Genomic DNA, 19,132 nt, shown 5'->3' on the forward strand with positions numbered 1-19,132 from the left:
TCTATGTGGACTTCAGTAAGGCCTTTGACAGGGTCCCTCATGGTAGACTATTACAAAAGGTGAAGTCACACGGGATCAGGGGTGAGCTGGCAAGGTGGATACAGAACTGGCTAGGTCATAGAAGGCAGAGAGTAGCAATGGAAGGATGCTTTTCTAATTGGAGGGCTGTGACCAGTGGTGTTCCGCAGGGATCAGTGCTGGGACCTTTGCTGTTTGTAGTATATATAAATGATTTGGAGGAAAATGTAACTGGTCTAATTAGTAAGTTTGCAGACGACATAAAGGTTGGTGGAATTGCGGACAGCGATGAGGACTGTCAGAGGATACGGCAGCATTTAGATTGTTTGGAGACTTGGGTGGAGAGATGGCAGATGGAGTTTAATCCAGAGAAATGTGAGGTAATGCATTTTGGAAGGTCTAATGCAGGTCGGGAATATACAGTGAATGGTAGAACCCTCAAGAGTATTGAAAAGTCAGAGAGATCTAGGTGTACAGGTCCACAGGTCACTGAAAGGGGCAACACAGGTGGAGAAGGTAGTCAAGAAGGCATACGGCATGCTTGCCTTCATTGGCCGGGGCATTGAGTATAAGAATTGGCAAGTCATGTTGCAGCTGTATAGAACCATGGTTAGGCCACACTTGGAGTATAGTGTTCAATTCTGGTCGCCACACTACCAGAAGGATGTGGAGGCTTTAGAGAGGGTGCAGAAGAGATTTACCAGAATGTTGCCTGGTATGGAGGGCATTAGCTATGAGGAGCGGTTGAATAAACTCGGTTTGTTCTCACTGGAACGACGGAGGTTAAGGGGCGACCTGATAGAGGTCTACAAAATTATGAGGGGCATAGACAGAGTGGATAGTCAGAGGCTTTTACCCAGGGTGGGGGGTCAATAACTAGGGAGCATAGGTTTAAGGTGCGAGGGGCAAGGTTTAGAGTAGATGTACAAGGCAAGTTTTTTACACAGTGGCTAGTGGGTGCCTGGAACTCGCTACCGGAGGAGGTGGTGGAAGCAGGGACGATAGTGACATTTAAGGGGCATCTTGATAAATACATGAATAGGATGGGAATAGAGGGATACGGACCCAGGAAGTGTAGAAGATTGTAGTTTAGACGGGCAGCATGGTCGGCACGGGCTTGGAGGGCCGAAGGGCCTGTTCCCGTGCTGTACATTTCTTTGTTCTTTATTTGTTTGTTAATTTTAACAATTAATTGATCTTTTATTTAAAAGTCACAATATTTAAATTATGACACTGACTCTCTTATTATGTTTATAATTTATGTTACTACTGGCGTTTTCCCAGGTTAATCTCATGGATTGCAACTCAGCCATTCACCGCATGGTGGACAGAATTTTCCGAGACCACTTGTCTTGTATATTGATGGACAGAAGAACCTTAGCAAGGAACCCTGCCAGTGCAACAGAGTCCTCAGAAAGGTCTGCCCATTATTTAGTTAGATCATCCAATGAAACTGTTCTTTTAAAAAGTCAAGTAATGCAGTTTTGGAAGTTCCATTTAAGTCTGGATTCAGGATTAGTTACTTTTATGTAATAATATTCGCTTATTGTCACAAGTAGGCTTCAATGAAGTTACTGTGAAAAGCCCCTAGTCGCCACATTCCGGCGCCTGTTCGGGGAGGCTGGTATGGGATATTTTATATATTTATATATTTTATATATTGTTTTGGAATGATCTGTGGCAGGTAAAGTACAATTCTACAATTAACCAATGATACCTCTTTAAAGCCAAAACTGCTGTGAATAAAAGATCCTGATTCAATTAGAGATTAACTGTTGTTTGCGAGGGAAGTTTGAAGATTACTTTGTAGATTTCCAACTCTCGATCTGAAGAAATAACTATTTCTGTCGACGTATATTTCTGCTGCTTCCAAATGCAGGTGTTGATTTTTAACTTTTGGTGTAAAATTGGTAGTTAATGGGCAGTGTTGTTCATCCCTGGTAAAAGGCCAAAGCTATTTTGAGGCTTTCATTTGCATCAATCCTGTAAGCTGCACTTTCTAAAGACACTGCAGTGCAACTCAATGGATGGGAAGGACATTAAATTGAGAGATTCCAATGCTGGTAGGGTGTGTGGGGAATGACATGCATGGACTGGTAGAAGGGTGGAGTGTTTTAGTTGGGCCTTTACGTTCTGCTCATTAGGATGCTCAGTGCCAACAAAAAAGGGCGGAACTGCATAGTGCATACTTAGAGTTTCAGCTGAAGACTTATTTAATTCATAGGATGCCATCATTCATGGTAAATATGAAAGGAATGGCAAGCCAAAGGCTCTTACTAAGATGGTGATGGCTGTAATACAGCATAAACAGAGCAGTAAGTGACCTGATTACATTTTTGACCTACTTCTGTCCCATTTACACACAATGGTTGCAGTTCAACCTGGCGCTGTGACATCCAAATGTCATAAATGTGCATAAAAATAAGACTTTTGTTTAGCGATGCTGTAGGTTTGCATTGTTTCAATTTCAGCTGAGCCAAACTCACAGCTGTAGAACCCAGAGCAACAAAATATTACACTGTATCTGTCACTTTTTCAGATGGAAATCCCTTAAAAATAAAAAAAATCATATTTAATACGGTTTCATGGAAATGTATTGTAATTTACCTGGGTAATGTTCGAGAGTCCTATCAAATATGAAATAACACAGACCACAGCAATGAAAATTTCTCTTCTTCCTCGTAATAATTTGGGGAACTCATCCACCAAAGCAGTTATAAAGCCTTCTACTGTGCAAAACTGAAAATGAAGAAGTATTGCACATGAAATTCAATTTATTTTTTTGTTACATTATGTATGCTTTTGTTTGTAAACAGAACAAACTCAATGATAAATGCAAAAGCTTACTTACAAAGATAAAATAAAATGTACAATCTTGGGCATTCCCTATTAGCAAATCAGTAGTCATTATAACTTCTTGATTGCACCGTACCTGTAAATTAGTCAATATTCTGAAGAAAATTGGGCTGGATCCCCCTGCCCCGCCGGCCACAAGAATGCCACGGGTGAGCCGCGTACAATGGAAAACTCCATTGACCTCGGGCGGGATTCTCTGGTCACCGGGCAAATGCGACAGGAGAATCTCGCCCAATGCATTTCACAAATATTAGGCTTCTGAATTAAAGATGAAAACAAAACATTTTTGAGTGAATATTGCCTCAGACCCTGCCCAATGGTTGCCTTTTCTTCATGCTTCAACCTCATTTTGATTTAAAATTTGTTTTACTCTTTACTTTCCATTGAGTGCCAGTCTCTCCTCTGAATAAGTTTACAATCTTTAATGTTATTTAACCTCTAAAATAATTTTCCCCTCCTTTCATCATATGCCTCCTCTCAAATTCTCCCTTTTTATATATATATTATTTATTTTTAATAAAGGGTGGCACGGTGGCACAGTGCTTAGCACTGCTGCCTCACAGCGCCAGGAACCCGATTCAATTCTGCCTTGGGTGGCAGTCTGTGTGGAGTTTGTACGTTCTCCCTGTGCCTGTGTGGCCTTTCTCCAGGTGCTCTGGTTTCTTCCCACAGTCCAAAGATGTGCATGTTAGGTGGATTTGCCATGTTAAATTAATGTCCAGGGATGTGCAGGCTAGGTGACGGGGATCGGGTGAAGTGAGCGGGGGAGTGGGCCTAGGCAGAGTGTTTCTTCGGAGGGATGGTGCAGACTAGATGGGCCAAATGGCCTCCTTCTGCATTGTAGGGAATCTATGAATCATATTTTCCCCATCTCACACAGATCTTCATGATTGCCCACAAAACAACTTCCAAACAAAATTGTGCAAGACTGCAAATTGGTGAACTAGCATTTGTACAATAAGTGTGGAGAAAAAGTAACATTTTTTTCATAAGTAAGTCATAATTTGCCTGCTGTTTGTTACATTTTGTGTACTGAGCTACACATAGTTTCTGGAAATTCAACTTTGTGACTGGATGCTGAGAATGGCGAAGTCAACAACAGGAAATCAAAGTGGTTTGCTGTTCAGCCTAAGTGCCTAATCTTCACTCAACTTCTCCTCTTGCTAGCATACCTGAGTTTGGGAACTCATTGTGTGTAAAATGGCAAAGTGTAAATTTGTGTATTGCTCCATTACATGCTGAGCATGTTGGTGTAGGAACCTACAGCCGAAGAAACAAAGTACAAGGTTTGGCAGGACCAACATTGAACTGTCTTACAGGGATAATGTTGAAAACAGAAAATGCCTCCCCTCAAATTCCATCTTTTCAATATATATTATTTATTTTTAATCAAGGGCAGTATTGCGGCACAGTGCTTAGCACTGCTGCCTCTCAACAGCAGGGACTCGGGTTTGATTCTGGCCTTGGATTACGGTCTGTGTAGAGTTTGCACTTTCCTCCAGTGTCTGTGTGGGTTTCCTCTGGGTGCTCCAGTTTCTCCCCCCACAGTCAAAGACGTGCAAGTTAGGTGGATTGGCCATACTAAATTGCCCTTTGTTTGACTGTGTGATTGCGGCTATGCCTGATGTAGTGTAATGCCCCATAAACTATAAGCCCCTGATGACAGACTACCGACCTGTTTCAGGAATAATTAGCTACGGAAACAGACCAAAGTCTGACCAATGCACCGTCAAGGTGCGGAAAGGGTGAGAGAGAGAGACTTTTAACAAAACATGTTTACCCAAACATCTAGGGACAAATCAATTTTGTAGCTAAATCGTCCAAGCCACTGTGTCCCAGAGTGTATTTCGCTTTCCCAAGTGAATATTGGAAAATGTTTAAAAGTAATTGCCTGTCTCCGTCACACTTGTTATTAAATGTTGACCACACTGCTGCACTTGCCATCTGCCAAACCCCTCTCTTCTTATCTCGCTTGCAACCATCTCAGCCTGTGCGCCGAGCATGAATTTATTTAGACTGTTGTACAGTGATTTTTTTCATTGGAAGAATGCTTTGAGAATAGAACAGTTCTTCACACTGGCATATTTAGACAGCCTAACTTGGACTACTATTGACACACAAAACATTGATTTTACGAAGAAATGTGATTTTTATTACAGCACTTCATCCTAGAGATTGCAGCAAGAACACGGCCAGGGGCTAATCAGCAGTGTTGCCCATAGCAACAGGAGGCTGTTCAGTGCTGATGTGTGGCGGAGGCAAGGATTGGGTATGTCTGCACTTGTCAGGCACAATTAGTAAAGGCATTCATGGTGTTTATCCCCCTAAATCATTAGACTCATGTTGAATACTTCAAGCAAATGGCATGAATAATCTCTGGCTAAACCTCCCAGCTCTATGAATGTAGAGTTGCAATTCTTCATTGTGGTATAAACTGTAATCAAATTGTTTTTGCTTAAGTGTAATATTAAATGCTGCTTACACTGTAAATCTAACAATTCAAATTTGTTCAAATAGCATAATTTTTAAATGTTTAACATATTGAACACCATATAAATATCTGTTCGTAACAGATATTGAAAATGTCATTAAAATATGTGCAAATATTGTTGTTGCACTATTTTTCTTTCCCTGTTTAAAATTTTAATCAACTGCGATCAATCAAAAAAAAACAGAACTACCTGACAATTAACTCTATTCAAAAATTAACAACCAGCAACTTTTACCACTGACCCATCAGATATACAATAAAACACAAAGGGTTAAAGCTGAAGCTTACCTGGCTGTCAATCCCAAGCATAAGTAGCATTGAAAAGAAAAGAATGGACCATAACGGAGATATTGGTAATTGTGTCACTGCCTCAGGGTAGGCCAGAAATGCCAGGCCAGGACCTTAGAAAAAACAGGATCAAACATTACCTGCCCTATTTTCAAGAGTAAACATGGGCAATATTAAATCTGTTGTAATATAATTTAGCCATGTTAATTTTCACTGGGGGAACACACTATTAAAATGAACTTAAAGCATTATAAAGCACTAACTGAAAAGTGATTATCCATTCACAGACAATGTACAAGTTCTTCATCAAGACTCAACCAATTAAATTGCTGCAAAGTTCATTTCAAAAAAAGTAGTGACAAACTCCAGAAAAGCTATTAAATGTTATATCCCATATTACTCTTCCTTGACATTTTGGTTATCTTGTAGGCATATAAAGCAGAGATGGTTTAAAAACATCTCTTTTATATATGCACATGGGAAGTCCACACCGAGTAAAATCAGAACAAAGTTTTATTTACACAAATGATATATACGGATCTACCGGGGTTCCTCTCTCTCCGATCGGTGCCCTATTGGCCAACCTTAGCGGGGATGCCTGTACTCCACAAGGAACACGGGAAAGACAACCATTCCCACCCCGTAGGTCGCGTGCGGGACATTACAATCGCATATATATTTCAAATGATTGTGAACAGAATTTGCATGCAAGAGAGTTCTACAACTGATTGGATATTGCGCCTCATTCAAATACTCTTGTCCGAAAGGAAAGCATGTCGCTAAACATTGGCTGGCCACCATAAGTGAGTGGGCAAAACTCTGGCAAATGGAGTGTAATTTGGAAAAAGGTGAAATTGTCCATTTTGTGAGGAAGAATAAAAAAGCTTATTATCTAAATGGTGAGAGATTGCAAAGTTCTGAGGTGCAGAAGGTTTTGGGTGTCCTCGTGTAGCCATGTAAAATGGCTGCGTTCCGATTAATCTGGCCAAAACCCAGTTTAAAACAGCTAACCCGAAAGACTGCTGGGAAAAGCAGCCAAGAAGACACAAGCAGGCAGCTGCAGACAGTTTTGCATATTCGGCTCTGGGAAGGTAGCCCAGATCGATACACAGGGCTATCAACAGCCCATCAACCCAGGTATTCGCAGTTGCATTCAGGACTGTTTGCAGCCAATCTATTCAGACATCCACAGTTAAATCGGCTATCCCCGGGAACAATTGCAACATATTAGCAATTGAATACTGGGCCAGACCTGTCGGCGCCTGCAGTGGCCGAAACAAAGACAGGTGAGCGACCACCCCCCGATCGAGGAATCGCCTCACCATTGGACACATCAACCCCAGAGATTGGAGACAGATCCAATCACTTGGGACTCAGGGTCAAGGGCCGCCCCGGGAGGCGTGAAGCCCCATGGCCCTATAAAAGTGAAGGTCCAAGTTCAGATCTCTCTCTCTCTCACCTTCGCCTGCTCGAGACCTTCGGAAGACCAGCCACCGGTAGCAGTAAGTTTGAATCCAACGATCGCTATCCGGTAGAGGCACCTAGCCACCGACCTGTAGCAGCCTTTTGAATCCCGCGGGCCAGATTTGATTGGACAAGCCATTTGTTTCCCTGACCTGGTGGGCTCTTCCTAAGTTAAGTATTGGCCAGTAGTGATAGGTTTATTATATAGAAAGAAGTATTAGGGTATTGATATTGCTTGTTGTATATAATAAATGACCGTTGTTTTAATCCTTACTAAGCGGTGTGCTGTGTTATTAATCATAACCTGAACTTGAACCACGTGGCGGTATCATAAAGATACCTGGCGACTCATGAGCAAAGGTGACGTAAACAGAGCAAATAGACTAAGGTTAAAAGGAGCAACACTCGTGTATTAATCACAAAAGACTGCAGGTACAGCATTTAATGTGAGGCAAATTAATTACAAAATTAGGGAGGTTGTGCTTCAGTTGGAAAGGAAATTGGTGAGACCACATCTGGAATGTTGTGTACAATAATGGTCTCCTTATTTAAGATGTAAATGTGTTAGAAATAGTTCAGAGAAGGTTTACAGACTAATACCAGGAATGTGCAGGTTGTCTTACGAGGAAAGGTTGGAGAGGTTAGTTTTGTATCCAGTGGAGTTTAGAAGAGTAAGAGGCAACTTGATTGAAACCTTTAAGATTCTGACGAGTATTGAGAGGGAGGAGTGGATAGGATGTTTCCTCTTGTTGTAGAGTACAGATCTGGAACTAGGAGTCACCATTTAAAAATAAGTGATCATTCATTTTGAGACAGAGATGAGAATAAATGTTTTCTCTCAGGGTCATGAGTCTCTGGAACTCTCTTCCTCAAAAGGCGGGGTGGCATAGTCTGTGAATATTTTTAAGGCAGAGCTAGATAGTTTCATGATTAATAAGGGGGTGAAAGGTTATTGTGGGTGGGCAGGAATGTGGGGCTGAAGTTACAATCAGAACAGCCATGATCTTATTGAATGGCGGACGGGTTGAGTAGTCTACTCCTGCTGCTAATTTGTTTGCTCGTACATGATGACATTCGGAACTGTCTGAATTCAACATGCATGAAATATGCATTCATCTTGACAGATTTAGTAAGCATATAATATTGGCAATCTAATTGTAATCATGATGATGATTGCAAGAGTCTCAGGCCTGTCGCCTAAGAGTTTTAGGTCCTTCCGCAATGATAATTACTAGTATCTGGATATTTCAATTTCAGAATTTGTTCTTCTGTTCTTGCTTAATCTTCTAGCTTGGTCATCAAGGAAATGTTACGCAGAAGTCTGCCAGGTGGCATTTTCATATCTCATCTCATTTACAGCAACATGCGGTCATTGCTGGTTGTTGCTTCCCTGATGAAGATGTCGGTGTTGAATCTCGCCATGTCATTTGATATGAAGAAGGGTGCAGGACTATTACAATTGGAAATTCCCCAGCTCATTGTGGTAGTTATAACTCTGCAATTATTGTGCAATTCAAGTGCAGCAGCTTAACACACAGCAGCCTGATGGACTTAAATTTTCATTTTCATTTCCCAACCCAATGTCATGTCATGCCTAAATGTTCACCACTTCTATAGGCTAGCCTTCTGGATTTGGCTGCAAATTTCCAAGTCTATTATTCCACGACTGTATAACGATCTACCCCAGATAAGAAAATATTGCAGATTTCAGTGCGATACTCACAATGGTGATGGACGTTTGAGGATATGTGTTCCGAGACATAAGTAGACAGATTACTTCCAGCTATTTGGTAAAAAGGTCTCTAGAGTCCGGCAAATTGTTGGGACAAGAAAATTGGATTTAAAAAAGTGGTCAGGATGAAGGAGACAGTTCATGGCCTGAAGTTTTGAACTCAAGTGTTAAGGCCAAAAGGCTGCAAAGTGGCCAATGGGAAGATGAAGTGCTGTTTTTCCTGTTTGCTTTGGGCTTTACTTAAATGTCCAAGGACGGACATGTGAGTATGGGAGAAAGATGGCCAGTTAAAATGGCAAGTGATAAGAAGGTTGGGGATCATGCTTGTGGACTGAAAGGAGATGTTCTGCAAAGCAGTCACCCATCAATGTTTAGTCTCCCCAATTAGAGGAGACCGCACTTTAACACTACCATTAGCACTCCCTGCATCTTGTGCCAATGACATAATTACCAAATGTGTCCTGGCTCCCACCTATCCCTGACTTTCTATTTTGCTCCACCTACTACAGCCCTCTTGAATAGTATAAAATCCATCACATTTCTCTCTCTCTTTAGCTCTGAAGGAGAGTCATACGGACTCGAAACGTTAACACTGTTTCCCTCTCTGCAGATGCTGCCAGACCTGCTGAGTTTTTCCAATGGTTTCTGTTTTCTTTTTAAATTTCAGGTGTTAGGAATTGTTCCTTGTGGAAGTGAAACACATCGAGAAAGGGTTTCAGAAACTAAACCTTCTGATATCCTTGAATATTTTTAAGATGAGAGAAGGTACCACATTCGGTATAGGGGTGCAAAAGTTATTCCAAAGTTGGACAGAAGTACAACATTTTACCATTGAAGTTCAAACACAAAGCCATCTGAAATCTCTGTTATTAGACGACTGGCATTGGGAAAAATAATAGTGTCTTGCAAACAACATCAAAAATTTATTTGGATCATTCAGAAATGGCGCAAAAGATATTCCCTATTGCTCAAATAAGATCAAGGAAGGTCTAAATCTATACATTAGAGATGGATTAACGCTGCAAAATGGTGTAAGCGAGGATTTAACTTACCCGAAGCAGCCACGTCTGCTATAGATCTTTTTGTCACATGTGCCATGAAGCCCACAATGGAGAAAATGACAAAGCCAGCAAACATACTCGTGGTGGAATTTATACAGCAGACAATGATCGAGTCTCTGAAATAAGTGAGAGAGAAAAAATGCTTTTGTTTCTAGAGTGTGTAACATTACTGAATTATTATGGGGGCAACATCAATGTAGCACCAAAATGCAATGCCACAGAGTAGTGGAACTTGGATTCCGGCTTATGATTTGGCAAATTGTTGATTTACTGATATCTAAGAGGAGTATTTAATGGAGGCAAACAATTCCTCAACGCATCAGAAGGGGAATGTATGAGTCTCAACATCATGCGACCCATGTACAACCTTCAGGTAGTTGATAATAGCATTAACAAAGGCTGGGGAAGCAAGTTAGCATGCTGCCTTCTCTGCTATGGTTCATTCATGGTCTGGTTTCATCTTATTTGCAAGATGGTTAGAAATAACTTTACGGGATTGCAAACCACCAACACTGACAGTCTTCTGGGTGGTTTGCCAACCTGGAGGAGCTGAAGGAAAAATTTGGGCTGTTGGGCTTGGACATGTTTCGGTACCTCCAGGTGTATTTGACGTTCTAGAGGAGCTTTGTTCAGAGGTTTTATTCAGCTTTTCTTATTCGAGCGGATTCTCTCCTGTTTGGGGTCGGAGAAGGGCAGTATGTTCGGCATATGTGTGCGGATAGCGGGGAAAGAGTTGAGTTCAATGGAAGGGGTGAAGGCAATGTGGGTGGAGGAGTTGGGATTAATACTGGAGGAGGGGATGTGGATTGAGGCACTGCAGAGTGTGAATGCTATGTCATTGTGTGCAAGACTGAGCCTTATCCAGTTAAAGGTAATGTATGGCGTGCACCTCACAAAGGTGAGGATCAGTCATTTTCTTTTGAGGGGATGGAGGATAGGTGCGAGCGCTGTTCGAGGAGGCCCACAGACCACACACATATATTCTGGTCCTGTTCCAAGCTGGTGGGTTTCAAGAGGTCCTTTTGTGACACCATGTCAGCAATCCTAAATATTGAGTTAGAACCCTGCCCCCGGTGGCTATTTTAGGGATTTCAGATGTGCCGGGTGACTGCAAGGGCAGATGTCCTTACCTTCGCCTCATTGGTGGCGCAGAGACAGGTCCTGTTGAGCTGGAGGTTGACAAGACCGCTGAGTGCTTTGGCGTGGCGAGGGGATTTGATGGAGTTTTACACCTCTAGAAGGTTAAATACACCATGACAGGGTTGATTGAAGGGTTCTACTGGAGATGGCAGCCATTTATATTGTATTTCAGAGAACTGGTCACTGTTAGCTGCTGGAGGGGTGGGTGGGGGGAGGGATGTGTAGCTGCGGGGGGGGGGGGGGGGGGGGCGGTATTCTTGTCTTTTCTATTTTCTTTTCATTGTTTTTGCAAGGTTGTGGGGGTATCTGTATGCGGTTGATGTTTTGTTGAAGGTATTTGTTTACATGTTTTGTAATTTTGTATAAAATGTCAAAAATGTAACAAAACCTTTTCCAAAAGAAAACACTGACTGTCTTCTCTGGTGTTTCCATTTGAGTTAATGAAACAATTTGGGGAATGCGAAGGCACAGAAACATCCAGCAGCTGGTAGCACAGGAGTGAAAACCAACCCCAAATGACTGACCTAAATTTGAAGTGAGAATTAAAATAAACTATCCCCTTTACAAAACAATTGTCGAATCAGGCATCAATTTAAAACAGAAATATGTTCAACACTTTTTAATCCGGCCTGTTTGATCAAATGACATAGTCCAGCTAGATTTAATGAAATGGAACAATCCTGTGTTGATATGTCAAGCAAAACTGAATTCAGAGACTTAGATTCCATTGGATTTTTCCTTATTGCATTATGGGAAAGATATGATCACACTACAGAGGGTACAGAGCAGATTTACAAGGATGCTGCCTGTGTTTAAGACTTTTAATTATGAGGGAAGATTGGATAGATTAGTGTTGTTTTCTGTGGAGCAGAGGAGGTAGATATGAGATCTAAATGAAGTGTATAAAACACTCCCAACACAAAATGGCTATCTGCACATGTGCACTGGTCCATTTGGACTTCAATTTGTTCAGTTGGAAAGCAATTAATGTCCTGACAACACACAGGATATATTTCTGCTACAATATATTCCAGGCAAACAAGGTGGTGGGTCATATTACAGTTCGTATTGAGAAATTGGGACCAAATTGGTTCATGATCCAATTGAAATTTGAAAAGGAGACGTGTAACACAAATGCAAATATCCTTTCAGTGTATATTTAACGGAATGAATTACAGTGTAATCGCAAACATCCTGGAGGGAATGACCACAAACAAATGCCACAGCTTTAAAGCAATTGGTTCGCACCACCCCTTGCACAATACCACCCAACTCCAACTGCCTCATCACTCCCTCCAGATTCATAAATCTGACTTGTATCCAGACCTGTACGAAAAGAGTAAACATGGCGGACAAACACTAGAACTGTATGTGAAAAACTGGCAGCAAACACAGGCTGGTGTAAAGTTATGTGTAGTTTATATGGAATGGATGAGAAGGTCCTATTCACCTTGGTTGATAGGTCCATGACCAGGGGCTTTAGGGTAAGAGTTAAGAGGTTTAGGGAGGATTTGATGGGCTATTTATCCCCAGAAGGTGATGGGGACTGGAGCTTTGTCTGAAAGGGTGGTAGAGGCAGAAACCCTCCTAACATTTGAAACCTACTTGGATATACACTTGAACTACCTTGACCCACGAAGCTATGGCAAGTGGGTTCAGCTGGATGGCTACTTGTTGGCTGGCACCCACAAAATGGGCTGAATGGCTTCCTTCCGTGCAATAAATTCTGTTCTGCATATGATCGAAGGGATTCGGACAATAATTGGTGGGAGTGACTTATTTCCAAAGAATAAATGATTTCGCAGTCGTTCTGGTAGAAAGCATTGGAATGGGGAGAGGCCCCTTTTCTGTAGGAATAATGGGGGGGGGGGGGGGGGAGCGGGGATTAGAGATGATGCTAAAATAGTCGTCTGATTAACAAATCCAGATGGTGACAAAAAAAGGTAAATTGGCGAGGTTTATCCATGGTATCTGACGCTGTTGCTCCCAATCAACAGGAGACTGATATAGCGTATTTTGCACATTGGCGGGCAATGGAGAAAGAGCAGGGAGGGGAGGTCAATTGGATGGTTCTTTCAATGGGCTAGCACGGGCGCAAGGGGCCGACTGGCCTCCTTCTGAGGCTCTGCAGAAGTTACTTGTATCAGTAGAAATGTACAACTTGTCACAGTGACAGCGGAAGGAATATGTTACCTGTAAATGTTGTTGTGAAAGGTGTTGTAGCTCCCAAGCGCCACCAAGGAGCCAAGTCCCAGGCCGTATGAGAAAAAGATCTGGGTGGCTGCATCCAGCCATACCTGCGAGAGAAATGGTCGGGATGGGAACACAGTCATTAAAGTGGCTTCATTCATTCCCCTCTTTAGATGAGAGCCAAACATAAAGATTGCTGTCGACACGTACCTCGGAGTCAGAGAGACGGCTGAAATCGGGGGTTATGTAAAACAATATCCCTTCGCGAGCCCCAGGCAGTGTCACTCCACGGAAAAACAAAATAACAAGCATGACATAGGGGTAGATTGCAGAGAAATAAACTACCTGTGAAAAGACACCCAGCATTTAGTGCCATGGACACTGATCATTTTTCAAAGTGTTACCAGCATCAGGCTTAGATTTGCAACTTTAATACATGTTTTTCCCTCCAGAGGATTAATACTAAAAGACTCAAGCAACAAAATATGCTCATTAAGAATTAGCCCTGGTTGTCAGATGTTCAAATCTTTGATGTGACGTTCTAAGCAGCGTATAATTACTTCAAAGTTTTAATTGTCTCGTGAAGTCTTGATTAGGTTCCTTCCACTGTTAATTCTAGCGGGGCCTTTGCAATTTCATTGGGAAGACAAGCCTTGCACGAAGGGAAAAGTTGGAATGATATAAATAATACGCACTTTGCATCCATTGAAACTTACGTTGGCGATGTCGTGTATCACAGAGAATGTCAGTGTGAGGCTGTGGAAATGTCTGCCCGTATTCTTGGAGGCCACCGACCTTATTATTCATCACGAGCTACTTTGGAAGGGAGTCCTGTGGTATGTGTCCAGCTCTGAGTCTAAAACTTCAGGTTCGAGTCCCTCTCGGGGTTTTGATGTAACGAGAGGTTCGTTCATAACCTGGCTAGGCAGGTTCATTATCAATCTGCCCATGAGCAGAGCGCGTAAGAGCGGGAGAGTCTCCTGGTCGGCCGAGAACTGCAATACTTGCCAAGCATAACTGTGGGCCAACAGGTGGTGGCCAGTCCATGTCATCTTGGGGCACGGTAGCCGAAGAGCTAGAGAGAGCGAGTTTGGATTGGCCAGAGCTTCCCTTTACCTATTGCGGAAAAGATTGATTCCAATTGGAGATGGTTAAGACCACTGCATATTTAAAGTCGGAAAGTAAAACTCCTTTAAACTAACAGTCTTGTGGAGAGTGCTGGGTTTTTTTTAAACAGCACTGGGGCGAAGGGCGCTATGGCCAAGGGCACATGGGAAGTAATGAGGGGCACCAAGATTTCGTGTCTCTGCTGGGACCCTAGCCTCGTGTAGTTTCAATTAAACCCATGCGGCCGGACTAATAATGTTTTCTGTAAGTAACGAATCACTTTACCTTTCCAGTCCAGCTGACACCTTTCCAAATACAGAAATACACAAGAACCCAGGCGATGGCCAGTGATATTGCGAGGGGAGGTCGGATCTCTCCAGGCTGATCCAGTCCAACTGATAACTGGTGCATGTTGCGTCTGTGGACATAGTGACGAGTTTCTCAATAACATTTTTTCAGCCTTGACATTAGTATTGTTTTTGTTAAAGTTAACCTTAATTGGCACTAAAGGACAACAGGCCAAAGACGTAAAAGCTATCTTACTCCCAGAATTCCACAATCGGGCTGGTGAGGTTAGTTGCATTGGCCGCGCTGTAGTTTGAGGAACAGCTCTCGGTATTCCAGGAATTGTCACAACTCTGCCAGGGAAGTTCCTGTTTACAAAACGTCACAATTATACATGTTTTAAACAACTGGCCACTTGGATCTCACATGGCCAACAACCAAAGTCTATTGTTCACGGATTTTGTTTGTCAGTTTAATCCACCCCCGCTGTGTGAACATACGGACCCCCCCCCCCCCCTTTATTTGTCATTCACTTTTGGAGAAACCGGATTGATTCGGGGTGGCTGAATGTGGTAGTTGCTTCGGTAGTTGTAGCCGAGAATGAGAATGTGGCCACGCTGGCATCACGGGAGGCTTCGTGTCAGAGCCAAGAGAATTTAACTCGCGCCCCCAAAATAAGCAGAAGCAACTTACTGACGTGAAAGAATTGTACAAGTAATAAATGGCCCAAGCAATGATGACGACGTAGTAGATGTTTAGCCAGAAGGAGAGGACGGCAGCGGCCAGACCCACGCCTGTAAATAGAGGACACATCGAGAATAACCCGAAATGTTAAACTGAACAGCCTAATGCAACAGATTGTGCCATTTCTGGCCGCGCCTCCCATGGAAGTCCAGGGAAGACTGTTCCACCGTTATTTAATTGAATGAAAGGCACAATGTCGCCTGGGACGCCTTCTATGAAACGGGACTGAAGGCGCCTGTGGCTGGATTTTATTTCAACTTGCAAAAATTCAATGTAGATTGGCTGCAACGATTGCAATGACCAACTCCGGGTTGTTGCACCACTGTGAAATTGACACGAACACTTGGCGCGCGGATTTCAAAGCAGTCGCCTTGTAAACAAATCAATTTCAGTGGCTCAAATTCCACCGGCGCTGTTTGGAGAGGAATCGTGTTGTTTCCCTTGCACCCCGACCCGCCGAGAAATCAGCGGCGCCCTCTCTACGGTGCTGATTTCATCCCATACCTTTGAACATCGGCGCCAGTTTCCAGATGCCGAGTCCCCCGACAGATGTGTACTGACCCAGGGAGCACTCCAGGAGGAAGATGGGCATCCCGGCGAAGATCAGCGTCAAAAAATAGGGAATGAGAAAGGCCCCTTTGGAGAACAATGAGCGGCATGTTAGACATTGATGGGAAACCTCTTCAAATCCAGCTAGTCAATAAACAGTCTGCCATGTGAAGTGCGCGGGCTGGTCATGCTATCAAACACCTTTTAACACCGTTAAAATGCGCTGCATCGCTGCTTTTGGACTTAATGCACTCGATTCGAAAATATAAGTCTAGGTGGATGGATATGCATCTGGATTCTACTATTCCAATTTCATACATCAAATCGATGCATTATTTGCAGGAATTAAACAGCTGGTAAGATCCAACCTCAACACATCTGCAAACAACTTTTTTTGTGGGGGACAGTTGATATTTGTGGTTTAATTGACTCTAGTTAAAAACAAATCCAGGAAAGGTGGGATATTCCGGCCCACGTCTGTTTACAATGTAGCCTTATTTATGTAAGCCTAGTTGTGACAATAAAGATTATTATGGTGAAATTTTAAAAAGTTTTGTTTTTTCCATTACCTCCGCCGTTTTTGCCACAAAGATACGGAAACCTCCACACGTTGCCCAGGCCGATTGCATATCCGATACAGGACAGCAGAAAGTCAAATTTTCCTCCCCATTTCTCCCGCTCGGGGATGGTCCTGTTCTTTTGCACCTTCACCACCAGGGTTTTGGGCTTGTCGTTCGACGTGGGCGCGTCGTGGAGCTCGGTGGAGACCTGGCCGTCGGGGGTCCTGGCGCCGTTCGCCGCCATGCCTTTCGACTTGGGCGCCGAGCGTCTCGGAGCAGGTCGGAGATTTTCAGCACCGGACCACGTGGAAAGCAGCTTCGCGGTTCTGTCTGGCCACAGCACAGGTGAGAAAAGGGAAGTTCTTGCAGGACACCTTCGGCGGCCGCCGGCGGACACGGAAAACACGAGCTGGGTCGAGTCGGGAGTGGATGTGAGGCGAGCGGGCAGATTGAGGCAGGGGCTTCTGTGGGGGGGGGGGGGGGAGGGGGGGGGGGGGACAGAGGGAGACTCTGAAATGAAACAAGGATACACAAGGCTAGAGTCGGTAAATATAGAAACAACCGGGGGCAAGTGCTTACATTCTGCTCAATATTGATGGCATTTAGGGACTCACCGCCGCTGGTTTAAGAGCTTGCCTTAAAACAAAATCAACCTCGGCGAGATTGACACGATTCTAAACCAGTCATCCGTTTTCCAGCTGTTTACAAGTGAACCTTGTTTGGAAAGTAAAAGCGGTTTAACCTTTTTTTTAAATTAAAGATTAACGTGGAAAATCTCACCCAGGTTCACACAGTCGCTTCTCACCCATTCCCTAACATGTCCACACCAAGCTCTGCTACTGTGTGCCAATTACAATATTACCAAGCGTGCACTTGGCACAAAGCCTCTCTCCGAAGCGCGGGCAACAACACAAGCTGTGTGCAATAGAGCCCCTGTCTGTCTTTCGGACATTGCCACAGAGTAATAGCAATCACATTGAAGCGGCCACGCCAACCACTGGCCTCAAACTCCGAGATTTGCCCGTCAGCCTGCCTATTCCTGATGTGGATAAAAATATCCCTTGTCGCCTTCAATTGATCACTGTAAAGACCGCCAGCATTTCTACCCCCCCCCCTCCCCCCATCCACCCCCACCCCTCCACATGTAACCGTTAGCGTCTTAACCCTAATGTTTCGGACTTTACATCGTAGCAATTGCCACCAAACCCTCTCACGTCGGGACATTCTCACACAGCAACACTGGAAGTTTCCACTATCCTTCAGTGAAATCAATGCACACCAATCGGTGTGATTTCTGCTTCAGATCAGCCTGTTGTCTTTCTGGATTTTTTCCTCTTCTATTTCCACATAAATGACTGAAACAAAAGTTCACTCTCTGCAAATGTTACATGGTTCAAACATCCACTTACTGTTGCCAAGCGCAGGGTGAGGTCGGGTTTACTGCTCCAACTTGTTCCTTACTCCAGTACCCCGAGTCTTTGCGCTTCCTTTTGGTCTGATTCGCGTCTGCGAGCTGCCCAGCTCAGAGCATCGGGCGCAGTATCCGTCTGATGTGTGCGGCGGGTCTGGCTGAGCCTCGCCGAGCGGAGCGAAGCAGAAAAGGGGCAGGGACGAGGCTCCCGCGCAACTCCCCAAATGCCTCCAGCGAGGACGTAGCGTGCGGCGGCCAGCCTGCTCCCCTTTCATCTACATAGCGTCAATGTCATCTCAAAGTCACATTCACTGAGAGCAGTGGGCGTCGCTTTGCTGCCTCTTCCTTGTGTTTTCGTTTTGCTCCTGCCCTCGACACGCTCGGGGCTTTTTTGTTCCTGGCGGTTTGCTGCCCACTTCCAACCAGCTGACACTGCGCGGAGGCCAAACACATGCCCACTTGAGAGGGCTGGCTGGAAAACTCCAAGTGGAAAGTATTAGCATTTTAATAGGGCGCACGTTGTGTCTGAAGATCAAGCAACCCAAACCCGTTCATGCCCCTCAAGTTATGTCAGGAGCCATTTCAAGGGTTCAAAGTTTTAAAACAAACGGGATTAGGTGGGAAATGGGAGCAGAGGGAGGCTATTCGGCTCTGCGAGCCTGCCGCGCCATTCATTATGATCATGGCTGGTCATCCAACTCAATGGCCTAATCCCGCCTCCTCTTCCCCCCTATCCTTTGATCCCAAGTGCTATATCTATCTATGAATTGCATAGGGTGCTCTGTCCAACTATGAATTGCATAGAGTGCTATATCTATCTATGAATTGCATAGGGTGCTATATCTATGAATTGCATAGGGTGCTCTGTCCAACTATGAATTGCATAGGGTGCTAATATCTTACTATGAATTGCATAGGAGTAGACACGGGTCGAGCAAAAGTTGGATCAAGTGCATATTGAATGGCGGGATATAACATTTTACCCTGACTTCAGGGGCAGGGAAAGTTTCACTCAATATACGAAAGCAAACATCACATCTTCCCGTTGTAAAGATAACGCCCACAGTTTATTTTTTTTAAAATAACCCCCTGAATGAGAAGCTCAAAATAATTCACTTGGCCACAACCCCCAATTTCAACGGGCAGAATGTGGATCCTGGCAAGGTCAGATAAGAAGCACAGTCAATAATAATTACTCTGGAAGGAAGAGATAAAACTGAAAAATTGTCTTTATAT

At 43.7% G+C, this 19,132-nt stretch overlaps 1 protein-coding gene across 1 annotated transcript in view; it reads right to left on the minus strand.

The window, feature by feature from the left end:
• The window catches only part of slc6a1b (solute carrier family 6 member 1b), a 61,340-nt gene extending 43,056 nt beyond the window's left edge, over positions 1-18,284 (minus strand). Inside the window, exons 1-11 of the mRNA XM_072472595.1 lie at positions 17,895-18,284; positions 16,495-16,995; positions 15,881-16,012; positions 15,326-15,426; positions 14,891-15,000; positions 14,633-14,765; positions 13,451-13,585; positions 13,244-13,347; positions 9,902-10,026; positions 5,654-5,766; positions 2,626-2,757 (exon numbers count right to left, since the gene is read on the minus strand). Coding sequence (XP_072328696.1) covers positions 2,626-2,757; positions 5,654-5,766; positions 9,902-10,026; positions 13,244-13,347; positions 13,451-13,585; positions 14,633-14,765; positions 14,891-15,000; positions 15,326-15,426; positions 15,881-16,012; positions 16,495-16,729 — 1,320 coding nt within the window. The 5' untranslated portion in view covers positions 16,730-16,995; positions 17,895-18,284. The remainder of the gene's footprint in view (positions 1-2,625; positions 2,758-5,653; positions 5,767-9,901; positions 10,027-13,243; positions 13,348-13,450; positions 13,586-14,632; positions 14,766-14,890; positions 15,001-15,325; positions 15,427-15,880; positions 16,013-16,494; positions 16,996-17,894) is intronic.
• Between the last annotated feature and the right edge of the window lie 848 nt (positions 18,285-19,132).

This window comes from Scyliorhinus torazame, chromosome 13 (genome assembly GCF_047496885.1).
Source record: "Scyliorhinus torazame isolate Kashiwa2021f chromosome 13, sScyTor2.1, whole genome shotgun sequence".
NCBI lineage: Eukaryota > Metazoa > Chordata > Chondrichthyes > Carcharhiniformes > Scyliorhinidae > Scyliorhinus > Scyliorhinus torazame.